The 23,137-nt window shown below is 51.7% G+C and overlaps 1 protein-coding gene across 5 annotated transcripts in view; it reads left to right on the forward strand.

Annotated features, from left to right (window-relative positions):
- Nucleotides 1-23,137, forward strand: part of RNF213 (ring finger protein 213) — a 99,360-nt gene that overhangs the window by 18,596 nt on the left and 57,627 nt on the right. For all 5 annotated transcript variants that reach the window (XM_019735541.3, XM_019735542.3, XM_074319384.2 and 2 more), the window contains 15 exons: nucleotides 1,816-2,313; nucleotides 2,579-2,692; nucleotides 3,224-3,381; nucleotides 3,906-4,064; nucleotides 4,412-4,608; nucleotides 7,155-7,438; nucleotides 8,183-8,439; nucleotides 9,559-9,756; nucleotides 11,032-11,254; nucleotides 11,757-11,812; nucleotides 13,125-13,278; nucleotides 15,986-16,156; nucleotides 19,858-19,947; nucleotides 20,666-20,785; nucleotides 22,370-22,550. In XM_019735541.3, coding sequence (XP_019591100.3) covers nucleotides 1,816-2,313; nucleotides 2,579-2,692; nucleotides 3,224-3,381; nucleotides 3,906-4,064; nucleotides 4,412-4,608; nucleotides 7,155-7,438; nucleotides 8,183-8,439; nucleotides 9,559-9,756; nucleotides 11,032-11,254; nucleotides 11,757-11,812; nucleotides 13,125-13,278; nucleotides 15,986-16,156; nucleotides 19,858-19,947; nucleotides 20,666-20,785; nucleotides 22,370-22,550 — 2,860 coding nt within the window. The remainder of the gene's footprint in view (nucleotides 1-1,815; nucleotides 2,314-2,578; nucleotides 2,693-3,223; nucleotides 3,382-3,905; nucleotides 4,065-4,411; nucleotides 4,609-7,154; nucleotides 7,439-8,182; nucleotides 8,440-9,558; nucleotides 9,757-11,031; nucleotides 11,255-11,756; nucleotides 11,813-13,124; nucleotides 13,279-15,985; nucleotides 16,157-19,857; nucleotides 19,948-20,665; nucleotides 20,786-22,369; nucleotides 22,551-23,137) is intronic.

The following is a 23,137-nucleotide window of genomic DNA, read 5'->3' on the forward strand; positions in this document are numbered from 1 at the left end:
ACACACCTCCCGTCTGGAGGGAGAGGAAACAAACAAATGCACATTTAGTGTGTGTGTGTGTGTGGGGGGGGGGCAGGGGGATGAGAAAGGGGGTGTGGGATGGGCTCTGGGTTGCTTGGTTTGTGTGTGAAAGGCCCCCTGCCTAGTTGTTTGCTATTTCTAGGAATTAACCCGCCCTGGGAGGGCAGTCCCTCAAGGCCCCTAAAATGACAAAGCATCCTAAATACAGAAAATAAAATGCAGGATTAATACCTGAGGGCAGGGGAGGACGAGGGTGGGATGAGGCTGCCAGGCAGTGAGTGGGGGCCAAGTGGCACCGGAGTCTTTGGATCACACTAAGCTCTTGTTCTGGGTGAGCAGGGAAGCCACGCAGGCCGTTCACGTCTTCTGGCAGCACAGGACCAGCCGTCTGGCTGAATTATTCGGCTTTAGCGTCCTTCAGACTCAACCTGCACCATCTCCTCCAGGAAGCCTTCCAGGCTAGGGACCACCTCTGTTTTTAGTCTGTTTCCCCTATTAGGTGATTAGTTCCATGAGGGAGGAGCTGCCTTGGTGTCTTGTTCCGTGTTCGTAGCAGAGTTCCAGATTCCTGGGTAAATCAATGTTGAGCTGAAGCAACTTGATTTCAGGCAGCTTTGTGCTGAAGAAATTGTGCAAAGGGCTGTGTGCTGTGCAGTCTTACAGGCAGCCTGCTGCTGGTCTGCCCGGGGTCCTCGGCCAAAGCTGTGCGTCGGGGCCATCGGGGCCGTCAGGAAAGCGAACCGAGGTGCTGGTGCCCAGGCCCCCCAGACCAGCCAGATCAGAGGTGGGGAGCTGCACCGGCGGCTCCTCCTTGGAAATGCGGAATCTCGGGCCCCCACATGCTGAGTCACCATCTGCGTGTTAGCACAACCTTCAGAGATGTCTGCCTGTAGAAGTTGGAGGTGTTACCACCTTAAATGACCTTTCTCAAGCTTCTTTGTTTCTGTCATGATGTTAATGGGGTGTTGATTATCAGGCCCTGAAATCGTCCTCCGGGGTAGCCCTGTGTCATGCTTGTCACTGTGGGCAGGTCCCCAGGAGGTTTGGTCAGGATTCTTGGAGGAAATCCAGGAGCTGACCCAGAACAAGGCAGCCCACCCCACGTTCGTCTGCCCCCTTTCCCAGGTGACTCACCTCCCGGGGGCGAGGCGGCAAGGTCAGGGTCCACCCCAGGCTCAGGGGGCTCATGGGCCACTCACACTTAATGAACCAATCGGTCCTCACTCCAGAGCAGTGTCCCCACGTGAGGCAGGACATCAAGTCCCTGTGGGGTCCTCTGAAGGGCCTGCCTTACCTGCTTCTCACAAGTTCCGTTTCGGGTTCTGAGGTTGGGAGCTCTGGCCTTTGAGCCACGTCCTCCTGGCCGAGGCTCAGTGCACCTGCGTGCGTGCGGGAGCATGTCACTCAGACTGTTCATGTCACTCTCACCCTTTCCTCTACTGCAGTCTTGTGTACATACCACACACAACATAAGCGTGTGACATATGGAAGCCCACGTACGCTCTCCAACGTCCGAAAGCCATCCTTACAGGGATGTCCCATCAGAAGGGGGGGGTTGCACGTGACGTCAGTGGCTCAGCCACTCAGCTCTCAGCTCCGTCCGACACCCCCATTCCTTTTGTGTCTCAGTCTAATTCTTCCCAAGATAAAGACCTGGCAGGTGTAATGGGCGTCCAGCATCTTGGTCCAGCTGGGCTTGACATTCTTTGACCAATTGAAAGGAAATTGGAGGAAAACATGGGCGAGAGCCGAGTAAACCTAACAAGTAAAATGAGTGTCTCTTTTTCTGTCCAGAGCAAAAGGAAGAAAAAGAAAAAGAAGAGGAATGCTCCTACTTCCGAAGGGCTCGATTCCTTGACCCCGCCCCCCTCCGTTTCCTGTAGTCTGCATTCGCTCGGAAGCCCTGGGCTGCAGGACCCAGCCCTGCCCCACAGCCCAGCCCAGCAGGGTGGTCCGCCCAGCCAGCCCCCAGGCACGGACATGACACCCTGCGGTGGCCGCAGAGGGTCTCTGCAGGGCCAGACTGCAGGAGGGGCAGAAGCAGCCACGGGAGGCAGCCCAGCACCCCAGGATCAGACGCCTGGAGCGACCCTCCCGCAAGGGAAGGACCACGACACCCCCGACCCCTCCCAGGGCAGTAGCCTCTCCCAGGAGCGGGCTGGCCCAGCCGCCTCTGCCAGTGACGGGGTTCCTGGGAAGAAAGACACTGCCCAGGCGTCCTTGCTGCCTGGCTCAAACGCGGGCCACTCTGAGACCAGGAATGAGCTGCAGCCCGTGGCCCCCGCCTCTGCGGTGAGTTATGGGACAGTGATGACCTGGGTTGGTCCCTTGTGCCCTCGACACCTTGCTGTCGGTGCGGCTCTGACGTCACCTCCCTGCCTAGGAAAGGCGTCCTCTGGGACTTATTCCCGCAAAGGGGCCTGTGGAAGGGGCCCCTGAGCAGCTGACCTCTGTCACTGGGCTGGTGGCAGATGCTGACCCTTATGCCACTGAGTAAAGTCTCCCTGTCCATTTTGTCATCTTGGCCCTGATATTTTGGGGTCTTTATTTCTTCCAGGCAATTGATGCTGTGGGGGAGCCAGCTCCTCCAGGGAAAGGGGCTGACAAAGAACATAAAAATAAGACTCAGAAATCAAAACAGTCGCCAGCGAGTGCACCAGAGCACCCGGAGGTGAGGTTTCCGGGGAGCGGTGGCTCCTTTCGGCCCCATTCCTTCCCCAGCTCGTCTTTCATTCAGTTATTCCCCACATACGTGTTACGTGCGGGGCTACGGCCACAAACAAGACCCAGCTCCAGCCTTCACGTACTCACATTCTGGAGGGGAGGAAGACAAAGCCCAGTCAGGCCATGAGACGTGCCCTGCAGATAGAAGGGTCAGGGGCTGGAGGGTGCCGGACATGGTGGGCGGGAACGTGGGCCTGTCCAAGGAGGAGACCTGCGAGGGTGAGAGGCCAGCCATGTGGAGACCTGGGGACGTGTCCCCGGCAGAGGGAATGGCATGTGCAGAGGCCTTGAGGTGGAGTGTGCTGTCTGCTCAGGGTGCCCCAGGAGTGATGAGGGGAGAGGGACCCTTGGAGGCCGTGGTGGCGGCACCAGAAGGGCCCTGGAAGGTTCCGAGCACTCTGGCTGCTGTGAGAAGCATCGACTGCCAGGCAAACTTGGAGGCCTGTCTTAGAGGTTGGGGTTTGCTTATTTGTTCCAGGAACGTGAAACCAAGGACAAGACAGCCGTTACTGGAGAGAAATCCAAGCCAAAAGACCCGAAAAAGCCAGAAGGGAGTAACAGAAGTGACGTGGCTACTGCGAAAAATCAGAAGGACCAGAAAAACCAGAAAGCTGGCGCACATGAAGTTAAGGAGAGGTAGGGTGCACCCCAGCCAGCGTGCACCGGGAAGAAAAGGGCCAGCCGGCGCCCACCCTGCGCCATGCCCAGGCTGCCCTGCTTGTTGACTTTCTTCTGGGGAAGGGAACCGACCCGGAGGTTGGTGGGGGAGGGCTACCTGTTCCAATTGCTGGCTTGGTTTGAGGGCTCAGTCACATGGTCCCTGGGGTCATTACAGAACTCAGGAGAGGCTGTCACATTCAGAGTACCAGCCAGCCTCCTCCCTCCACGGCCCCAGCCCTTGGAGATGGGCAGAGATTGTCCCTGCCCTGTACCCACCTTCCCACCACTGTAAACGGCGAGACCAGAGGACCCCCACAGCAGGCAGTGTGTCCAAAGTTGTGGGCGCTCTTTCTTGCGTTTTTGCTGGGTGTGTGTCAATGCAGTCAAGAAACAAGGATCATGTATGTGTGTGCGTGTACGTTATGTGTGCGTGCGTGAGTGTACACAGATGGTAGGCAGAGCCAGGTCTAACTGTCGTTTCCTCTGTGGCTTTCCTGCAGCCCTCTGAGCCCCGGGGAAGGAATCACGGTGTACTTCCATGCAATCATTTCCAAAGATTTTAAATTCGACCCTGAGCAGCACAAGGTGTTTGTCAGGGGGGGAAGACTACTCGGGGAGCCCGAGTGGAAGCATAATGTTTGCGAGCTGCACTGCACCAAGTGAGTATGTCCAAGGGCGTGGCGTCATCCTTTGGGAACGCACTGAACGTCCCGTCTTTGAAACAGGTTGAAACGATCATTTTTGTCAAGCTGATGATAGATATCCTGAGACTTTAGGAAAATGCGTATTTCAAACAGCTCTTCCCTGTAATGTGCTTACTCATTTGTCACATTTCAGCATGGCCCGCTTTCTGTAGGTTCTGCCTGGGAACCGTGCCCCGTTCCAGAAGCATCTGCTTGGTCAGCATCGGTTTATAGATCTAGGTCTGCACTCCGTGCGGTGTTTTGAGAAGAACAAACATTTCCGAGGGTTTTCGCTAACCAGCTGGTACCCTGTTTGTCCCCAGGGACTTAGGTCCCCATGGGTCCCTTGTGGAAGGCAGCGCCATCATTCGCAAGGAGCTCGTGGATAAGCCCGTCCCGTACAAGTATGTGGTCCAGCGTGGCAAGGACTCTGTGGAGTATGAGTTCATCTACAAACGTCAACATAAGGATCATGTCAACCGCTGTCTGCACGTCAGAGGCTCACTGCTGAGCTCGGGAGGTGAGCCACTGACAGGGCCCCGATCCAAGCTGCCACGTGCAGGTGCCAGGTTCCTGGTCTGCAGAGCAGAGGCCCCCTCTGTCTAAGTGGGTTCCCTCTGCCCTGCGGTGGCCCATCCCCACCCGGGCTCTGTGAACAATAAACCTGAGATTGGAAGCAAGTGTCTCGTGAGTTTTGCTTAGGAAACAAGGGACAGAATTTGTGATGGCGAGAAAGGACAGAAGCTAAGCAGCTGGCAAGGAAGGGAGCTGGGGCGTGGGGGGCAGCAGCTAGCGGCGAGCAGGTTGGGGGCAGAAGGGGACCTGACCCCCTTCCCAGGTTTCCAGATGGCGACTGGGAATGAAACACGGGAGAGTCCTGCAGGTGCCTGAGCCCTGCTCTACTGTGTCACCGCTGCCACTCTTCTGGTTTCTTTCCATCACGTTATTCTCCATTTCCTCTTTTTGTCCCTCGTGTTTATATCTGTTTTTTTTCTTTATCTTTATTTTTCTTTGCTCTGTTTTCCACTCACTGCATATAGTGTGTGTGGTGTGTGTATGTGCGTGTGTGTACATGCATGCGTGTGTGTGGTATGAGCGCACGTGTGTGCGTATCTGTGTGTGTGTGTGTGTGTGTGTGCATGCATGGGCCACTTGCCTGGTCTGCGTGGCCTAATGCCTGGTCTGTCCTAACCATTCCATGTGTCCCCAGAAAGAATGGATGGTCCGTTTTGGGGACTCCAAAGTTGCACGTATCCATCATGTAAAGCCTATTTAATATGAAAATCCTCTTTTAAGAAGATTGATCTGTCAGCTCCTGAGAGACGTGTTCCAGTCAGCTCCTGGGTCTGGGCACTAACTTGCGACCTGTCCTGTGGGCTGTCGGGTGTAGATGGCTTGCTGGCAGGGTGACTTTCAGAGCATCTTGGGAGATGGTGCCCCAGTCAGTTGTGTTGGATCAGGCGTTTTAAGCTGCAGGCATCGAGTCCTGGTAGTGGATGGAAGGGCTGATGATGGGAAGGGCTTTGCTGGCCGTCCAGGCATCCGGAGGTCCCTGCGTGGGCCCAGGTGCAAAAGTGCCCCAGCTGCTGACCTCATTCCAGGTGATTTGGCAGGAGTGTCTGCAAAGGGCTGGAATTTCGTTGATTGAAAGAATGTTGGTGCTTTGCTCCATTTAGTGTGGTAGTGGTTCATCTATGTTAAATTCAATAAACGTAGGTGTTACGATCCCCAATAAGCAGAGTGAGAGGGAGCAGGACAGACAGATGACTCCTCCGTCCTTCCTCCTCCTAAGTCTGTCAGCACCTCTCGTTGGCGAAATGTGAGCCACAGCAGCGGGAGCTGCAGGAAGGGGTTTCCAGGCTCCAGCCTGGCGACTCCTGAGGCTGCCCAGATGCTTGCGGGACTGCGGACGGCTGGCGCTCCGCCCCTGGGGATGCTTTTTGCCTTGTGTTAGGTTTTGCCTGAGACCAGTTCTGCTATGTCTGCCTTGCTCCTGCCCAGTCCGTCTGCTTCCATCCCGACTGTGCTGTGGGCTCTCAGGCTCGTCTCTTGTGTCCACACCACTGCTTTGCTGGACTTCTGTTATCTGTTTTAGTTCATTTCTTTCATTAAATCTGAGCCTCTTTAACGGGTGAATTTCCGTCGGTCTGTCCCGGCCAGCAGCTCTCTCCTCACCTTTTGTCTGGCAGGACCAAGACATTTTTGCAAAAGTGAGAGACACCCACTGTGTCCCCCATGTGGGCCCTGTAGGCCACTCAGGGATGCACAGGGCAGGAGAAGCTTCCACAGGCGCTGGGGCCGGAGTTGACACCCAAATAAGAATTCCGCATTATCACCGGGCAGGGATGGGCTGGGACATCCAGGAAAGACGACAGATGGAAAAGTTCCTGCCCCAAGTGGCAGGAGGTGCGTGCGGAACCACCTACTTTCTGCCTTTTTCTGCCTTTCAGGGCTGTTTGTACTATTCATGTTGCCTCTGGCCATTGTATGACCTCTTTGTCTTCTAATTATTTTATAGCGTGGGTTTTCTAGGTCTACACTCAAACCATCTGCAAAGTGCCAGCCCCAGACCAGGGGCTCTGTCTGCTGTGTCACCTATACTGTCCTTCACGGGGTGGGCATCAGGGCTCCTCGTGGGGAAGATAGTGGCACCAAGTAACTTCCAAAGAGGCCCCCAGTCACTAGCGAGCGATCCAGTTTCAGTGTAAAGTGTTTAACCTCCGGGCAGTCATTTTCTAAGTTCATGCACCAGGTTTACTGAGCCAAGTTTGAGAAAGACGCGTTGCAGGTGTTTTCAGGCCCGCTGCACCGTGTGCCCTCAGTCTCGCCCTGCTTCCTGTAGGGCGCCGTGATGCCCCCGGGCCAGCCCTCATGGCGCTTACCTGTGATGAGGGAGTCCGGCTGCAGTCCTCTGACCAACTGCACTTCTGCCATCCTTCTTTCTTCTCTACCCGGGCCTCGTTCACGTTTTTCCTGCCTGTCAATAGCAGCTTTCCAGGGCCGAGTGTCCAGGTTGGGTGGGTTTTGATGACCTTGAGCATCACACTGCTCTCCTCTCACTCCTAGACTGGCACCAGTATGATGACATCATTTGTGTGAAGTCCTCTTCATACTTGCGGAAAGTGATGGATCATTTCGTGGATCAGACAAGGAGAGACGTGGTGAAAGGGAAGCAGATCGCTGCCCACGTCATGCTGGACAGCGTCTTCAGCATCCTGCGCACCTGGGATGCCATCAATTTGAAGAACTTTTTTGCCCAGTTCCGACAGTTTTATGCTGTCGTTCGCGTGCCCATGGTCTATGAAGGAGCGGCACACCCCTGGCACGAGCTGCAGTACACAGAGAAGGAGGTATCAGGTTTGGGGTGTCACCGGCTGCTCCTGTCTCTCCGTTATTACTGGGCAGTCAGCCTCACCCCACCTCCTAGAGGCCAGATGACCCCCTAGACTCAGTGGATGGGGGGGGAGGGCAGGTGGGGGCAGGTAGACCTTCGGTTCCTTTTCTCCTGGCAGAGACTCCTGGGATTTCTCTGTTCTCCCATTTTCTTCCTGCCACCACTGGTCTCACCTCCCCACTTGGCCCCCCCCCCACTGGTCCCACCTCCCCACTTGGCCCCACCCCACCACTGGTCCCACCTCCCCACTTGGCCCCACCCCACCACTGGTCCCACCTCCCCACTTGGCCCCGCCCCCACCACTGGTCCCAACCCCTCATCTGGCCCGTGGGCAGAATGGAAAGAAGGGGTGGAACACTCCTTAATTACATCTCCACTTGCATGCACTGTGGTATGGCCTGGGCACTTTTGAGACACCTGGGGCCACTCTGAGATGACAGTTGAACCCTGCATCCAGGGCGGCGTCCTGAAAGCCCCACCACCATACCGGGGTCTCTGGACGGCATTGTTGGTGGCAGATCCCATAGGCCCAAGCAGCTAGGCCCGGGTGGGGTGCTTGGAGTTTAGTGGGGTGACCCCCCCCCCCACAGAGCTTTCCTTGCCCCTTGGGGCTTGGCCTCTGCCCAGCTGACATGGGACTAAGGGCAGCTCTGATGGCTTCAGCTCCATGGACTTGTGTCTTCCTTCTCTCCTGGGTCAGGTGAAAAAAGACCTGTGGGATTATTTGAAAACTCAAATGGCACCATTTCTGGAAGGAAGTGGGAAACCTCTGCCTGAAGACTGCCCAGTGAAGAGTAAATTGAGAATGGGTCTAATTATCCTTCAGTTGGTGGAAAGCGTTGAGTTTTCCTTATCAAACTCGGATGTGTCCTTGTTGTGTGACCTCCTTTGCTCCAATGCCAGCTCAGCAGACGAGTTTCACGGCGATGTCAGCCAGATCCTTGGAACATTTCAGAGGTATTGTGTGCGTGTGTGTATGTGTGTGTGTGAAGATTTTATAGCTATTTCTAATGATTTTAAAAATAAGTGTGTGTCATGGATGAAACCATACAAGAAATAAAAGCGACTCATAATGTTACCACCCACTATTGACCCCTCTGGCCTTTTCCCTGCATGTATATTCATTTTATTACCTATTCTGTTGAATGTACTACTTTTGAGAGACACTCTGTGGTATCACCGCTCACCCTCAGGGCATGTTTTTGGCAGGATTATGTGATATGGTTGACAGTAGGCGCCCAACCCTGGGACTTTTGCAGAAGCGGCGTGGGGCTCGCCCCATGGTCTCTGCCACCACTGTGTTCAGTTCAGGAGACACAGGGTCACTGCGCCGGGCCAGGGAGCGCTTGTGCTGTCACAGCCGACCTGAAGGAGCTTAGGTTCACTGGGTAGGACACTGAGTGGAGCCCCTCTGCTGACCCCTCTGCTGACCCCAGAGTCTTCCTACAGCATTTCCTGCAGCTGTTGAAATTGAACTTGAGGATAATATTAGGTAGGCTGTCCTGAGCGTATCTTATTAGGACATCAGCCTCTTGGCTGTACAGGTTTATAGCACCAGCTAAACACTGTATGTTTTTACAGACAGGAGGAACAGTGGTAAATGCACAAAGTTTGTGTGTGTTTCAAAGTATGCAAGCTTTGATATTTTGTGACTGTAGGGGATATGCCATATATTTTCATAGGCTCCCCCCTATGAAAAACAATTAAAAAGTTGCTTTATATGTCGATTTGCTGTTGCCAGACGGCCTGGGTTCACACCCTGCTCTGGCTCCCTGTGCACATTACTCAGCCCTCCTGGTCTCAGTTTCCTCAGCTGTCAAGGAGGATGGAAATGCGACCATCGGGAGTCGGCTGTGGGGCTTCCGTGAGGGCCTACTCACTGCCTGATGCTTTGGGGGGTTGCTGAGGATACCCTGTCTCCCACGGACCCCTTTTCTCCCTGATCTGATCACTCAGTGCTCAGCTACCCACAGGACTCCCATCGGTCCACCTGAGGAGCGGACATTTCCCTGGTGGGACGTCAGACCCACAGGTGAGTGTAACACTGGCCATCTGTGGCTCTCTGTCCCCATCTAGCTGGCAAGCGTGCTTGGTAAACCTGTGCCGAAAGGGCATTGCTGAAAAGGTCGATCTCTGGGTGGGCATCCTGCCCGTGCTGCACCGCTGCATGGAGCTGTCCGCTTGCAGAAAGGATTCCAGGACCCAGCCTGAGGACACCTGGGCAGCCCTCGAAGGAATCTCTTTCTCGGAGTTTCGGGAGCAAAGACCAGAGAAGTAAGTGTCGGCTTGTGCTTCTGCATGCGTCTCAGTGTAACCACTGGGCATCTAGAAGCTCAGTGAACTTGGGCAGAATAGTCTTTCCTGCTGCTATGAACACAAGAACTGTCACATATTGTAGAATGACTTCTTTAAAAGTTTTTAAGCATACAAGAAGTATAATGGAAAAGGACAAAAATGGCCTGTTGCCACGCCAGAGACCGTCGGTCGTGTAGTTGACACAGGCGTGCGCATTTCCAGGGTTTTGTCCAAATGTGGGTATGTGGGCGCTTTCTGTGCTTAAGAAACAGCAGATGACAGATGATCTCTTCTGGGTTCCAGCCTGTTTTCTCCCTTCACAGTGTTTTGTCAGCAGTTAGACACCTGCATTGTCCCCGTAACAGCTGCTTAATTGGTATAATTTAGTTTGAGCTAGTTACTGGGCACGTGGATTGTTTCTGCACTGCCGTTCTGTAAGCATGCTTTATTGCATACCCCGGTAATGTCCCTGCCCCGTTACTTCCTCACGATAAATTCCTGACAGTAGAGCTGTCAGGTCATGGCTTGGCACAGGTTAAGGTGGCCCAGCATCGGCCTTACGGCACAAAGCTTTCGTAGAGAAGATGCAGGACGCACAATCCACAAAAGAAAAGTGGTAAATCAACTTTAAAGTACAACAATCAAAATCAACGAAAACATAAGTACGAATTAAATACCAAAGAGATGGATACTCCTGCTCAGTTCCGAACACGGCCCCCCCCCCCACCCCATTTACGTCATCTTTTGTCAAAGAAGCTGTTCCAAGTCTCGTCACTCCTGCCTCAACCCAGTGGGATCTAGCATAGGTTTTTAGGGATTAAAACAGAGAGCTAAATTAAGTTCTTGCTTCTTCACTGTTACCGGAACCTTTTGAAATTAAAGCCAAATGAGGATTATTTAGATAATTACATACACTTTAAAAGTTATTCAGTGGTGCTCAGACTATCTAGGAGAAATTTTTCTGTTAACGATGGTTAGACACTAGCCTTGGTCCCTAAGAGCCTGCCTTTCAGGCAGAAGCGGCCGTTAGCATGTCCTGAATCTTGAGCCACATGGTCTCCGTCGCCTCTGTCCCTTCTGTAGCACCCTGCTTTATTTATTTTGCAGTGGTCGTCTTTTGGTGCCTCTAGTAGAATGTTACCGATTGTGCATAATTTAAAGACCTTCACTGGACTCACTTGCACTGTTTGACCCAGCGCACTCACTTGCTCATCTCACGGCTGCCCTTTTTATGTCCCACTGTCCCTTACGCAGTAAACCATTGCTTCCGCTTATGGGAAGGAAGAAGCATTTGCTGGACGTGGACGAGCACCTGTTCTGCTCCTGGTTCAGCCTCCTCCCTCTGAGAGACCTGGTCCATTATATGGAAGACTTCTGCGACTACTTAAGTCGCTTTCCCACTCGTGTCCTGGACTGTCTCAGAGGGACTTTCTACCGGCTTCAGGGACTTAAGGAGATCTCCTGCAGAAATCTGGAGGTTTGTCATCTGGAATAGGCTCTTGAGTTCTTGCTTAGCAAAATCACATCAGAAACTAAGCGTTCAGAGCCTGCAGTTCTTTTCTGAAGACCCGACAGGGTGAATGCACTTGGAAATGAGAATTGGGGCCGGGGGTCCCTGTGTCTTAGGCCTAAAGGGTTGATTTACTTGAGTTTACTCTGTTTCAGGAACACTGTAGCCTTTTGTTACCTCATGATTGGGCGAGATAGGACGGGGACATTATCTAGGGGGTGGCACATGTCATCGTTACTGTCTTTCCCATTTCGGGGGTGGAGAAAATGCTATAATTTTCAATCCCAAATTTTATTTGTGAAAGATGCAAGTTTCATCCTTGAGCACCTTACACCTTGTTTGTAGAAAACAAGGGATTAATTGTCCGGCCTTATTTATAAATGTTGAATTTTTTTTCAGGTCTGTTGTAGCAGGCAGTGGTGATGTGGTTAAATCTTCTTTCCTGTTTTTCTTTTCTGAACCCACCTAGGATGTTGACAAGACTTTAAAAATGCTCTTGCACCTTATGGATATTTACCAGGACAAGTAAGTAGAAAAGCAAAATGTAGTCTGTCTCTGGCTCACGGTTACCCCCTGAGTGGCAGTGTCCCGTACTTGCTTCCATAATCGGAAGGTCCTAAAGCGGTTTATATATCATACATCCTGCTGTTTTCTTCAGGTTATTTATTAATGGAATCATCCTAATTTTTACGCAAACATAATTCATGTAAACTCATCAGATTTCGGTTTTATTTCCATGTGGTCTTTTCTCCTGTGCCTTTTCCCATGTGGCGCTACCTGGTCATGACCACGCTGCACATTCATGCCTGCATCCGGCATCACTTCCACATTTAGTCCCTCTGTGTTGTTGGCAAGTCAGCCCAGCTGAAAATGAAAAATCAAAGTGGCTCAACGTAATTATCCGAAATCACTTGCTCCTGCCAATTTATGTGCCCTCTGACACCCGAGGGGACAGTACACACAATACAGAGCAACAGAAATATCCGCGTGGTGGGGGAGATAAGGCGATTGCTGAGATTCCTGCAGCACCTCCAGTCCCCTCAATTCTTAGGGTGTTTAGGACAGAGGTGGGGTGTCGAGCACGTGTAACTTCAGGATGTTTCCAGCATCATCCCAGCAACACCTTTCTCCTCCTTTCTCTCTCAGCCTTCTGAGCCCCTCTCTGATCAATCCTCTCCCCTCTGGCAACACGTCCGCAAACAGGAAACCTGGTCCACACGGGGCTGGAAGCGACGCAGGGCACAGTACACATTCTAGTGTTTCTTCCTTTCTCCTTCCCTCCCTGTATCTTTCGGACTTTTTTGCAAATTTATGCAGGATTTTAATCTTTAGTACTATACATCCCTAGCTTTTTTCGTTTTCCTTTTTGTTTTTTTAATGCTCTCAGAACTTTAGTAGGTGGAGTTTGGGCAAAAGACAAAACCCCTGAACCTGCCTCCCACGTGGGTCAGGACGGCGAGAACAGGGGCCGTGGCACAGCCTCGTGCTCCCATTGGGCACGTCTTTGATATTTTTAAAGGGGGAGCCGGACATCTCTGAGCACAAAGCCAGATCCCTAGCTTTGTATCCAAATAAGGGAATACCCTGGGCTAGTTGAATTTGGTTCTGTGACTACAGTTCAGACCATGGAGGCAACCAAAAGGGCTCTGTTTCCTTTTTATCTGGGTCACAAGTTCAGGCTGGATTGAAATTTTCCTGATGTTAACCTAGATGGGACCAAGCCAGTGCCTCCCCTGTAGGAATTTTTAAGGGAAGGAACTCGTCATGGATGCTGGGTACTGTTTTCTCATTTCTCCCAAATCACTTCAATGGTTTCTCTTAACTCTTTGCGGGGTAGGATCCTCCAGGAGCCCTTGGTACATTCCTACTTAACTGTGTGCCTGCAGCTTCACACAACCGTCTGCACACTCACAAAAGACCACAGGTTTTATGAGATGCCTGCCTTGTCTGCTGAGATTGTTTGCACCATTATCATACTTATATCCCCAGTGGTAAGTGATAACGTCATGACCAAGACAGGTATGGGATTTCAAGCAGCCTCAATTTAAAAGGAGACCGGCTCATTCTGGGATTGCTGGAATGACGCCCAGCGGCTGGTTCCGTCATTAAATATTGTCACATGCCTGGTTGGTGCTGGTTCTGTCCCGGCAGCAAGGATATTTTGGTGAATCTGTGTGCACTCTTGTCCTCCTGGGTCTTATACTGGAGGGAGGGCGGAAGGAAGGAGTTGAAGCATAGAATGTCAGATGACTGGGAAATTAAAGAGCAGTGCAGGTGGCCAGGACAGCAGGCCAGCCACCCCACCTCATACCTGTCCCCGGGTGCTCTTTCCCACTTGAGATTTTCCCTGTATGCCTTGACTTCAACACACTGGCGAAGGCCATGCACCCCAAGTGCCTCCCTACCCCAGGTGGTGCTCTGTGCCACCCCCCAGTTCAAGCCACAGGGAAATCCCGGTGCTCTGCCTCCTCCCCTCTCCTCCCCCCAGAGGTGACCTCGCTTCTGACCTTTGCCCCCATGGATCAGTTTGCCCTTGTTGAACCTTCTGCTTCTCGTGTCTGACCTTCTTCACTCTGTTATGTCTCTGAGATGCATCCGTGGCGTTGCATGTGTCACATTCATGCTTTTTCATCGTGTGTGGTCTTCACCCACTTGAGTTTACAAACTGCAATGTGAAGGTGATAGAAGGTTTTATATTTGGACTGTTTACTTGTTAACCGTCTTACAAGTCAGAACCGTGACATTAGTGCTGTAAAGTAATTATGTATATGTCTTAACTTTATTCCCTTTAGTTTTGTTATCTTTTAAATACCATGGGCACATTTTAATGTACTGTTATTGGTAAGATGGTTGCTTTCTCCTGAAGCAGCTACTGTTTGAACTATCCCAGGCAGCTGCCAACGGGCAGATAAACTGTGTTGAAGAAATCTGCCAGTTCTTGAGGGTAAAGCTTCCTGCAGAAACAACTTTCTCAAGTGCTGTTTGGCGTCTCAGGTTGTGTAACCCACAGGATGGTCAAAACCTCTACCTGTGTCAGAACAAAAAGCTTTGCAAAATTCACCTTCAAGCAAACAAACGTACGTGATGAGCTTTTTAAAAGCCTGTAGTTAGGTGCTGATATAAAGGGTTAATAGGACCATTATGACAGCAGATGGGGAAAACAAGGAGAGATGGTCAAGGTTCTAGCATCCATTTTCAGGCTCGGGGCTGAAAAAGAGAAGGGCCCTGGCAGCAAGAACTCGTACAGGGGCCATCTGGTGAACACATAATTGCAGCGCAGTGAATTAATGGGAAGGTAGAGGTCCCTGCGGTGCTCTGGGGACAGAGGGAAGGGCCTGGGAGAGGGGCTGTGATGCCCCCAAGACGGCAGCCCCTGTAGAATCAGGCCAGAGAATGAAGCCGCCTTCTGGAGGGCCTGTGTGTGGTGGAGTGTGGCTGGAAGTGAAAACCGAGGTCTAAGCAAGGCCCAATCTCGGAGGGCATGCATACCATGCTGAAGCTTCTGGCTTGTTCTAGAAGGTACTGTGCTCTTCTGCTATTTGGGGACTTTAAGCACAGCCAGCATGTCCGGTTTTCAGCTGAAAACTGTCTCTGCCTCTTGCTGGCCACGTGCTCCTATGTGCTGTACACCTGTCCCCTGTGCCTCAGCCTACCCCTTCAACCTGCCCACCTTGTTCACCTGTCAGGGCATGAGCCCCTCGTGACCCACACAGGGTCCAGTCTCCTTTATGTGCTTTGAAAACACCTGTGCATTTCCGTCTTGGCACTTGCCATGGTGAATGGTCATGTTTGTCCATCTGTCTGCAGACTGTTGGTCTCTCCACTCAGTAGTCAGCTCCTATGGCAGGAACGGCCTCCGCTTTGTCACCTGTCACTTTGCCCTGAGGTGAAGGGCACATGCTAGTTCTCAGGGAGCATCTCTAGAGGGAGGGAGTGGCACCAGCAGATCCAGTTTTGTGGGTTCTGACACCTACATAGTTTGTGGGGTTCTCTCCAAGGAAAAGAACACGCACTAGTACAGAGCCTCCCGGGCCTTGGAATAGGCCTCTGTATGAGTGGGGCTGGGCCATAGCTGCTTGTGCCATCCAGTAAACGGGGAAAGGAGGGGGCATCTCTCCAGGCCTTGACCCCAGGGGAAAAGGAATTTGGGGCAGAGGGAGTGAAGGGAGAAAGGTCACCTCTTGGCCAACAGTCCCTAAGGCTCAAGGCTTTGCACTCACACTAGTTGGGGATTCTCCGAGCTGCTAGAAGCTCTGTGCTTTGGGGGTGCATTACCCCTCCCGGCCCAGTCTGGAGAAAGCATGAAGGCATTTTCACGGGTCAGAGTCCGTGGATGGCTGTTGCTGGTACTGCAGGACCCCCCGTGCTGTCATCGCACGGGGGCAGCTAGTATAGGGCACTAATGCCAGTCCTCTCCACTTTCTCCGTATCTCCCACTTGGAGTGAACCCGAAAGTTTTGGGTAAATAATGCTGCTGGCAAGGCCAGTGCATTTGAACATATACGTGTAAGATTAAACGTGGCAACTTACAGAGCGTCCGCCCTGAATGGGGAGAAGCGAGTCTAGTCCACACCTTCGAGTGCTCAGTGCCAGGCCGCTTAACTCTCCCCCTCTCTCCCTCTCCCTGGCCCTCTCCCGCCCGCTCTCTTCCTCTCCCCTTCCCTCCTTCCCATCTTCCCTTCTTCCTGTTGGTGACAGGATTCAGCAAAAGAACAGGGAAATGAAACTAGGAGGAAGAATTCAGTGGGGACCATATTCCAGCAGACTCTCAACAACACGAGAAATTGGCTTCAGGGAGTTTTTAAGAGAAGCATTTTCCAGAGTACACCTGCCTCCCATGTAAAGTTCACGTACAGCCAGGAGATGCAGGTAAGCCAGCCAAAGGAGCAACGCCACAGCTGGGACCACAGCTGGGTCTCGGGCCTCGTCCATAGAATGGGGTTGTGCAGCCCCTGGGTGCCAGGCGGGTGGCTGGCCTGGTGGGGAGGTGCCCTGGGGCGGTGGCCGGTAGGGGTGGTACTGAGCTTGTGGATCGGGTTTATGATGTTGGAAGTGGAAGAAAAAGATGGAAGCAAGAACTGCGTGAAAGGGACAGTGGACAGAATGGTGCCTGAATGTGAGGAACAGAGAAGTCAGCCTCAGAGAGGTGGGAGGAGGGGAGCGTTCCAGGAGGGGGCCATCGAGGGGGGCGAGCAGGAAGCAGGAGTCGGCTTGTAGGTGGCCCTCAGGATCAGTGGCCTGGAGATGAGCTGACAGGACTCCGACGTGGCTGGGGGGCTGGACGGGATCTGCTGAAGGCGGGGGAGCTTTGGCAGCTCCTGCATGTTTTTAGTGCCTTTCTGTTTTCTTCCTGCGTGCCACACGCTCCCGGGGTGTTGGGGAGATCATTCATCACCAAGAATGATCTTTACCCTTGTCGTGAGATCTTTGCAGGTCTTGTCCATGTGGAACGTGACACCTCTGACTCCATGGACTGGGTTGGTTCTGCAGGGTCACCTACACATCCCTCTTCTATAAAGCGAAGTGGGTTTCGCTTCTTGTCCACTTGGGGACCCGAGGGGTGGTGGCCTCTGAGAAAAGCACCCGACAGGAGACGAAGGCTGTGGTCATTGGAGGCCACGTCGTTCTCCTGGCCGGCTGCTACCGCCCCCGTAACAGGTATGAGGTCAATGGGTCCTGCAGGAGCTGGTCCTGCACACACTCACGTCACAGGCCAACCCGTGGTTTTTCCTTCCTGCATCCACCTGGGCGTTGTCACCCTTATGTGTGGTTCAGAACTAGTTTCCAGACTTATGTCGCCTCAGAACTCGACCCAGGCCTCTGTGTCAGTGTATACTTTCCATCAAGATACAAAGTTGCTGCAAATATAGATTCTTTACATAGAATAGACTAGACTAGAATATATGCCCAAAAGAAAGAAAGTTGCAAACTTCAACCTGTGCGTTTTAAAGGATCAGAAAAGCCTTCTCTAAATTGCTGTGTCAGGCTTTAGACTAACAGATGGAAATGCCACCAAAACAGAATTGAATTATTAAATAGTATTTCAAGATTCCAAATGGTGTCTACACCTCAGCATTATGTGAGGGTGAGGGACCGCTGTGGGTCCACTGGGAGGGAATGGCCCTAAGTTAAATGCAATGATAATGGGAAAATAACAATAATCATTTGAATATCGTTGAATGTCCCCTCTGAGGTGGGTGCTGCTGTTGTCCTCGTGTCACAAAGGAAGAAACCGAGGTTTGGGGAGATGACGAGAGCGGAGGAGGTGGAGCCCAGTTCAGGCAGACCAGGCTCTCCACCAGCGTTCCAGTTAGCCCCAAAGCAAAGTGGCCGAGCCTGCCTGAGGGCCTGAGGACCCAGAGCTCCAAAACACAGTTCTAGAACGTGCGGCAAGCCACCTGCCCGCAGGGCCCCCCCGCCCTCATTTAGCCAGGTTTTAACAGGCTGTTGCCTCCCAGGATCACTTCAACGGAATAATCACAGAACAGGGACTGTGTGTGCACAGAGACAGGTGACCTCGTTTGTCACCTGTCCCCACCGAGGGGGAAAGATGGTTCCTCCAAGTACAGGGAGCACAGCACGCACCTCAGAAGGAAGGAATTGCACACAGATCTTGAATTGACGAGAAGCGTGCCTGGTGATCACGTGGGTGGCGGTCCCGCTGTAGAGAAGGCGGAACGGACCAGGGGAGGGAAGAGAACTCTGGATTGGAAAGGGCTGAGGTGTCAGGGTAGGCGCCTGAGTCCCAAAGCAGCCACAGCAGTTCCCAGCTCCTTCCTCTGAAAGGGCCTAGAAATAATGACCCCCAGGTCCGGGAGCACATCGAGAGCCCCCATCGTGGCTTCTAAATTCCATTCCCATTGAAAGAAACCTGTGCTTCTGGAAGAACGGCTGGTTCCAGAGGTGCGGCGGGGGTAGTGCAAGGCCAGCCTGAAACGTCTTGTAGTGCCAGAACATAAAGGCAGAGCTCGAGGACGCATGGTGACGTGTCACAAGAAAACTGGACTGGAGATAGCATGCTGTCTGGGTTAGCTCCTGGGACAGCGAAAGGACGTTCGTGGAAAACGGGGGAGATCTGAATGACGTCTGCCATTCAATTCATGCTTATCTGTCATGCTGACTTCTTAGCTTTGACAGCTGTGTCATGGCCTTGTAAGGTGTTAGCATTAGGGGGAAATGGCGTGACAGTATACGGGAACTCTCAACACTGCCTTTGGTCTATTTCTGTAAATCAAAAACTTTCCCTCATTTTTAAAAAAGGGAAACAGAAGCCAGCCTGAAGGGGCTCCCACCAGCCGAACCCAGGACAAATGAGTGTCAGCATGAGTGACACCAGGAGTGGATTATAACTCATTGATACTTTAGATATATGTTTCCGGGAAAAGGGGGGAGGAGAAAGGGAAGCACTTTTTAAACTTTGTAGAAGAACGCTGACTTATACTGGTGGAAGAAACAATTGCAATAGAAAAGCATCTCTAACAGCCGTAATAACTGACTCAGTCACGATCCACACGTGAATGCTGAAATCAGAAGTGACGTGTTAGGGAATGGGATACGCAGAGTTCCCGGCACAGATTACATTTCAATGCAAAGCCGAAAAGAGCGTTCTGCAAAGGAGAAGCCGAAGTCCGGCCGAGGACGTCTTAGCCGAGGGCAGGCCTGACCCTCAGCTGGGACCAGGGTCTCCCGGGCCTCTGGGTGGCAGCCTCTCAGGGCAGCTTCCTCCCTGAGGTGTTAGGTGAGTCACCGGACCCTGCCTGACCTACAGAAAGTGTGTTTTCGCTGTGGCCCCACCCACTGAAATTTAATCTGAATCTACTCATGGGGATCGGGAGACATGTCAACTCGAGAGATGGTCTTCAGAACAGCCAGCCTGCACTTTTCAAAATTGTCAGCGTCAAGGAAGGAAGGGAGGGAGGGAGGAAGGAGAGAGGCCGGAGGACGCTTCTAGAGAAGAGTCGTGATGGCTGAATGCAGTGTGTGTCTCTAGCTTGGCTCTGGGACTCAGTCAGACATTAATGAACACCTGGAGGAATTGGACAGGGACCCCTAGAGAGCATTGTCACACCCACATGAACTGTCATGAGTGTGACACGTGCGCTATGATCGTGTAGGAGTTGCCTGCCCAAGTATTTTGGGGCCAAGTGGCCTGGTACCTGCAGCTTGCGTTCCAGTGGTTCGGCAAAGGGAACGCATGTAGGCAGAGTGAAGAGGGAGAGCAAAAGCAGCCTTGTTGACGGTAACACCTGGGAATCCAGTTGTGGGTGTATGGCTGTCACGTCATTCTTGCAAGTTCGGCACTTTTCAAAAGAAAACACTAGAGGGAAATTCTTTCAGAATAAAACCCGTCTACATCGCAGGAGGACCGTGGTGGTACCCGGTCCATCAGAACCCTTCGTTTTCTGCAGCTAAGAAGGGCTGCCCTGACTCACCAGTGACAAAGGTGGGATCACAACCAGGTGTCATTGCAGTCCAGCTCTTTGTACCCGTAACAGTCTTTCTGTTTTCATAGAATCACATTGTGGCACTTAGTTGTCATGGAGGCTGTCACTCACATGTGGGTTTTGCAGATCTGGAAGCGGCTGGTGGAAATCAACTTCCCCATGGAGCTTGGCTGGAAGGAGCCTCTGCTGGTGGACCTGGAAGGAAGGCTGAAACAGGTACCAAAGGCCGGAATGTTTCTTACAGGGGACAAAAGCACGTGGATAAAACCATATCGTTAGTAACAACCAATAGATGAGAAGGGTGCGTTTGAATGGGTAACCCTACTGTGTGCTGGGCGTGGGATAGATATGACTGTATTTCTGCTTCTGATCCAGCCTTCATTGTTTGAGCCCACATGATATTCCAGAGAAGCATAAGGGGACAGGGTCTTGGAAATTGTCACCACGGGGACGCTCGGCTCTTGCCGGGGAAAGCCTGCCTACATGCAGTAGGTCCAAGTGGCCTGTTGGTCACAGGAGCCTTATTAAACCCGTAACAAGTGGGGAAAACACAAAAGCGTTCTTCATTTTATACTAAGGGAAATTGTGACCCTAGGAAAATTCGGGTTTATTTTTCTACATGACATGGGAATTTTATATACACTTGTCAAATGGATCTTTGTAGGAAAACAGAAGCAAGGAAAAATCCCTTAGTTTTCAAAATTTAACAAGCTGCTGTGCCAGGTGCGTATTCCGCAAAGTGGGACTAGAGACTCTTTGAATTGTCTTGTCGGTCTAATGTTGGGGGACGGTGAAGAGATGCTTAGTGTTGGAATGGGACGAAGGTTAAAATAACAGGGAAATGATAAAAACGTCTAGGGTGTTTTCATTCCATAGAGTCCAAGCACAGCGTCCCAAAACTCTTGAACAACCCCCCTGTCTTGCGTTTTTGCAGGAGACAGCCCTCTCCCAGATCTCTGCCTTCTGTAACATTAACTGGGAAGACGGCTCAAACGACAGCGTATCCAGGTGCTTTGAGAACTGTGCCATTGAAGCTGTCAGCTCAGCTTGCAAGGTGGGCAGCCTCTTCCACCTGGGAAATGCTTTCAGGTTAGCAGCCGCCTTCTGCCGTTGTCAGCGAAAGGCTACCAGACGCCCACTGGTTCTGAGATGGGGCTCCAACTCCAGGAATGGGCACTGGTGTCCCCCTGCTGGCCTGCAGGAGTGGCTCAGGAATTTGGTACCCTCAGCGATGCAGCTTCCTGCTGCTACACGGCTGCCATGGGCTACACACCACAGCCACTCACACGGGGCCTGAGTCAGTGTTCTCCCAGGCTGCTGCTCAATGTCCCTGTCATTATCATTGCGGCTGGCTTGTTCTATTGCCTGCTAATGGTCCCTAGCAGGTATGCAATAACAGGCAGCAGAGGCTGATGACACATCGATGGAAGAAAAGCATCTGAAGTTGGAAAGGTTCTGTCAATTCACTTAAGGATTTTTCCTGCAAAGTGGGAAGACATTCTGCCCCATACGGCCTCTTCTGAACAGCCTCCTCTGCGTGTGTGTGTGTGTGTGTGTGTGAGTTCTCTAGGGTTTTCTGTACATGAAGTCATGTCATCTGTGGATAGAGACAGTTTTACTACTTCCTTTCCAATCGGGGTGCTTTTCATTTCTTTTCTTGCCCTGAGTAGAACCTCCAGATAACATTGAATTGAAGTGGAGAGAGGGGACATCCCTGTCCTGTTCTCGATCTTTGGGGGAGAGACTTCAGTCTTTCACCATTGAGTGTGATAGTAGCTGTGGGCTTTTCATAGATGCCCTTTATCAGGTGGGGAAGTTCCCTTCTATTTTTGGTCTGAGAGGGTTGTTTTTCTTTTAATCAGGAAACGGTGTTGGATTTTGTCAAATGCTTTTTCTGTGTCTACTGAGATGATGGTATGCTTTTTCCCCCCTATTGCTATGATGTGTTACATTAACTGATTTTTATGTTAAACCAATCTTTCATTCCTGGCATAAATCCCGCTTGGTCCTGGTTTATAATCTTTTTTATATGTTGCTGGGTAAGGCTTTGTTTTATCCTTTTAAATATCAGAAAGTATCTATTTTAAACTCACCCTGCCTCTCTCTATATGTATTTTTTACTAATCACTGAACCTTTTTGTAAAAAGGTTTGAATCTAAAGCAGGAAAAACATCTTGTTTCTTGGTGGGGAAGCATGAAGTTAAAGTGTATATGTGCTGCTTGTAGGCAGCCTAGGAAAGAGTTACAGTTTAGGAATACAAAGTATTATACATCATCTATTAGTGGTTTACTCATTGTGTTCAGTGTTTCTCGTGATACGAAAGTCCAGGAAAAATGTAGAAACTGGCACAGAGCCAGAAGGAAGGGGCCTGACCTGTGGGCTGTGTCTGTGTGAGTGTGAGCATGTGCCCTCAGCTCTGGTCCTTGTCACACAAGGAGACAGTTCCCAGGGAAACAAAATGCACTAAGGAAAGTTAAGTATTTTACTTGTTTGCTTTTTCTGAAGCTTTGTGAAAGTAGTCACAGAAGATTTCTGGAACACTGTTGGGTAATTTACTTCTGTTATTTAAAAACAAACAATCATCATCATCATCATCGTTTTCCTCTCTTTTCCTACATTTTCCTCATTTCCGTGTAGTCTCAGATCAGTATCCTCAAGGGGCTGTCGTACAGCGACCTGCGGCGCTTCGGCAAGCTGGTCTCGGCTGTGATCACCAAGTCCTGGCCCATGCACAGGGGCCGACCTGTGGACGACCTGGGTGACGTGCTGAAGCACCTGCTCACATGGCCAGACAGCAAGCACCTGTTCCAATTGTACGGTATGTTTGTGGGTGTGTCCTAACTGTGCTGGGGGCAGGATATTTGACCTCATGCTCAGTTGGGATGGGCTGATGTCTGACCAAGGACATAGAGTGGCTGGAGGGACCTTGCAAGGCTCAGGGTATCTTGAATGTAAATGAGAACAAACGCTGAAAGCCTCCGTCCCTTGACTACCTGCTGTGCACCAGCTGCTGTGCAGATGTGGTGCCCCAGGAGCTGTCCAGAAGGTCCCCATGTTTCCGAGGAGGAAACTGACGTGGAGGGTGGGGTGGGATTTACCCACCGTCTCCAGGATACGAAGTATTCAGAGGTGAGCTCCAAACCCATGGCATCCCCACTCGGATTCTGAGACTGGGGTACATGTCCACCCGGTCCAGTGCTGTTGACCCCAACACAACACTGAGCTCTGTCCGATTCTCGCACCAACCGCCCGTGCGCCACATGTTTTGTGATCAAAGATGGGAGATACTTGTTGCTCTCAAAAGCGTGATGTTCAAGTTTGTGTGTAAGTTATTAGATTCAGACTTAGTGGAAAAGCACTGGATTTGGATCTAAAAATCCCAGGGCAGTTGATCCTGAGCCTTAG

Source organism: Rhinolophus sinicus, chromosome 12 (assembly GCF_057876585.1).
Source record: "Rhinolophus sinicus isolate RSI-liver-muscle chromosome 12, RSI-T2T, whole genome shotgun sequence".
Taxonomy (NCBI): Eukaryota; Metazoa; Chordata; class Mammalia; order Chiroptera; family Rhinolophidae; genus Rhinolophus; species Rhinolophus sinicus.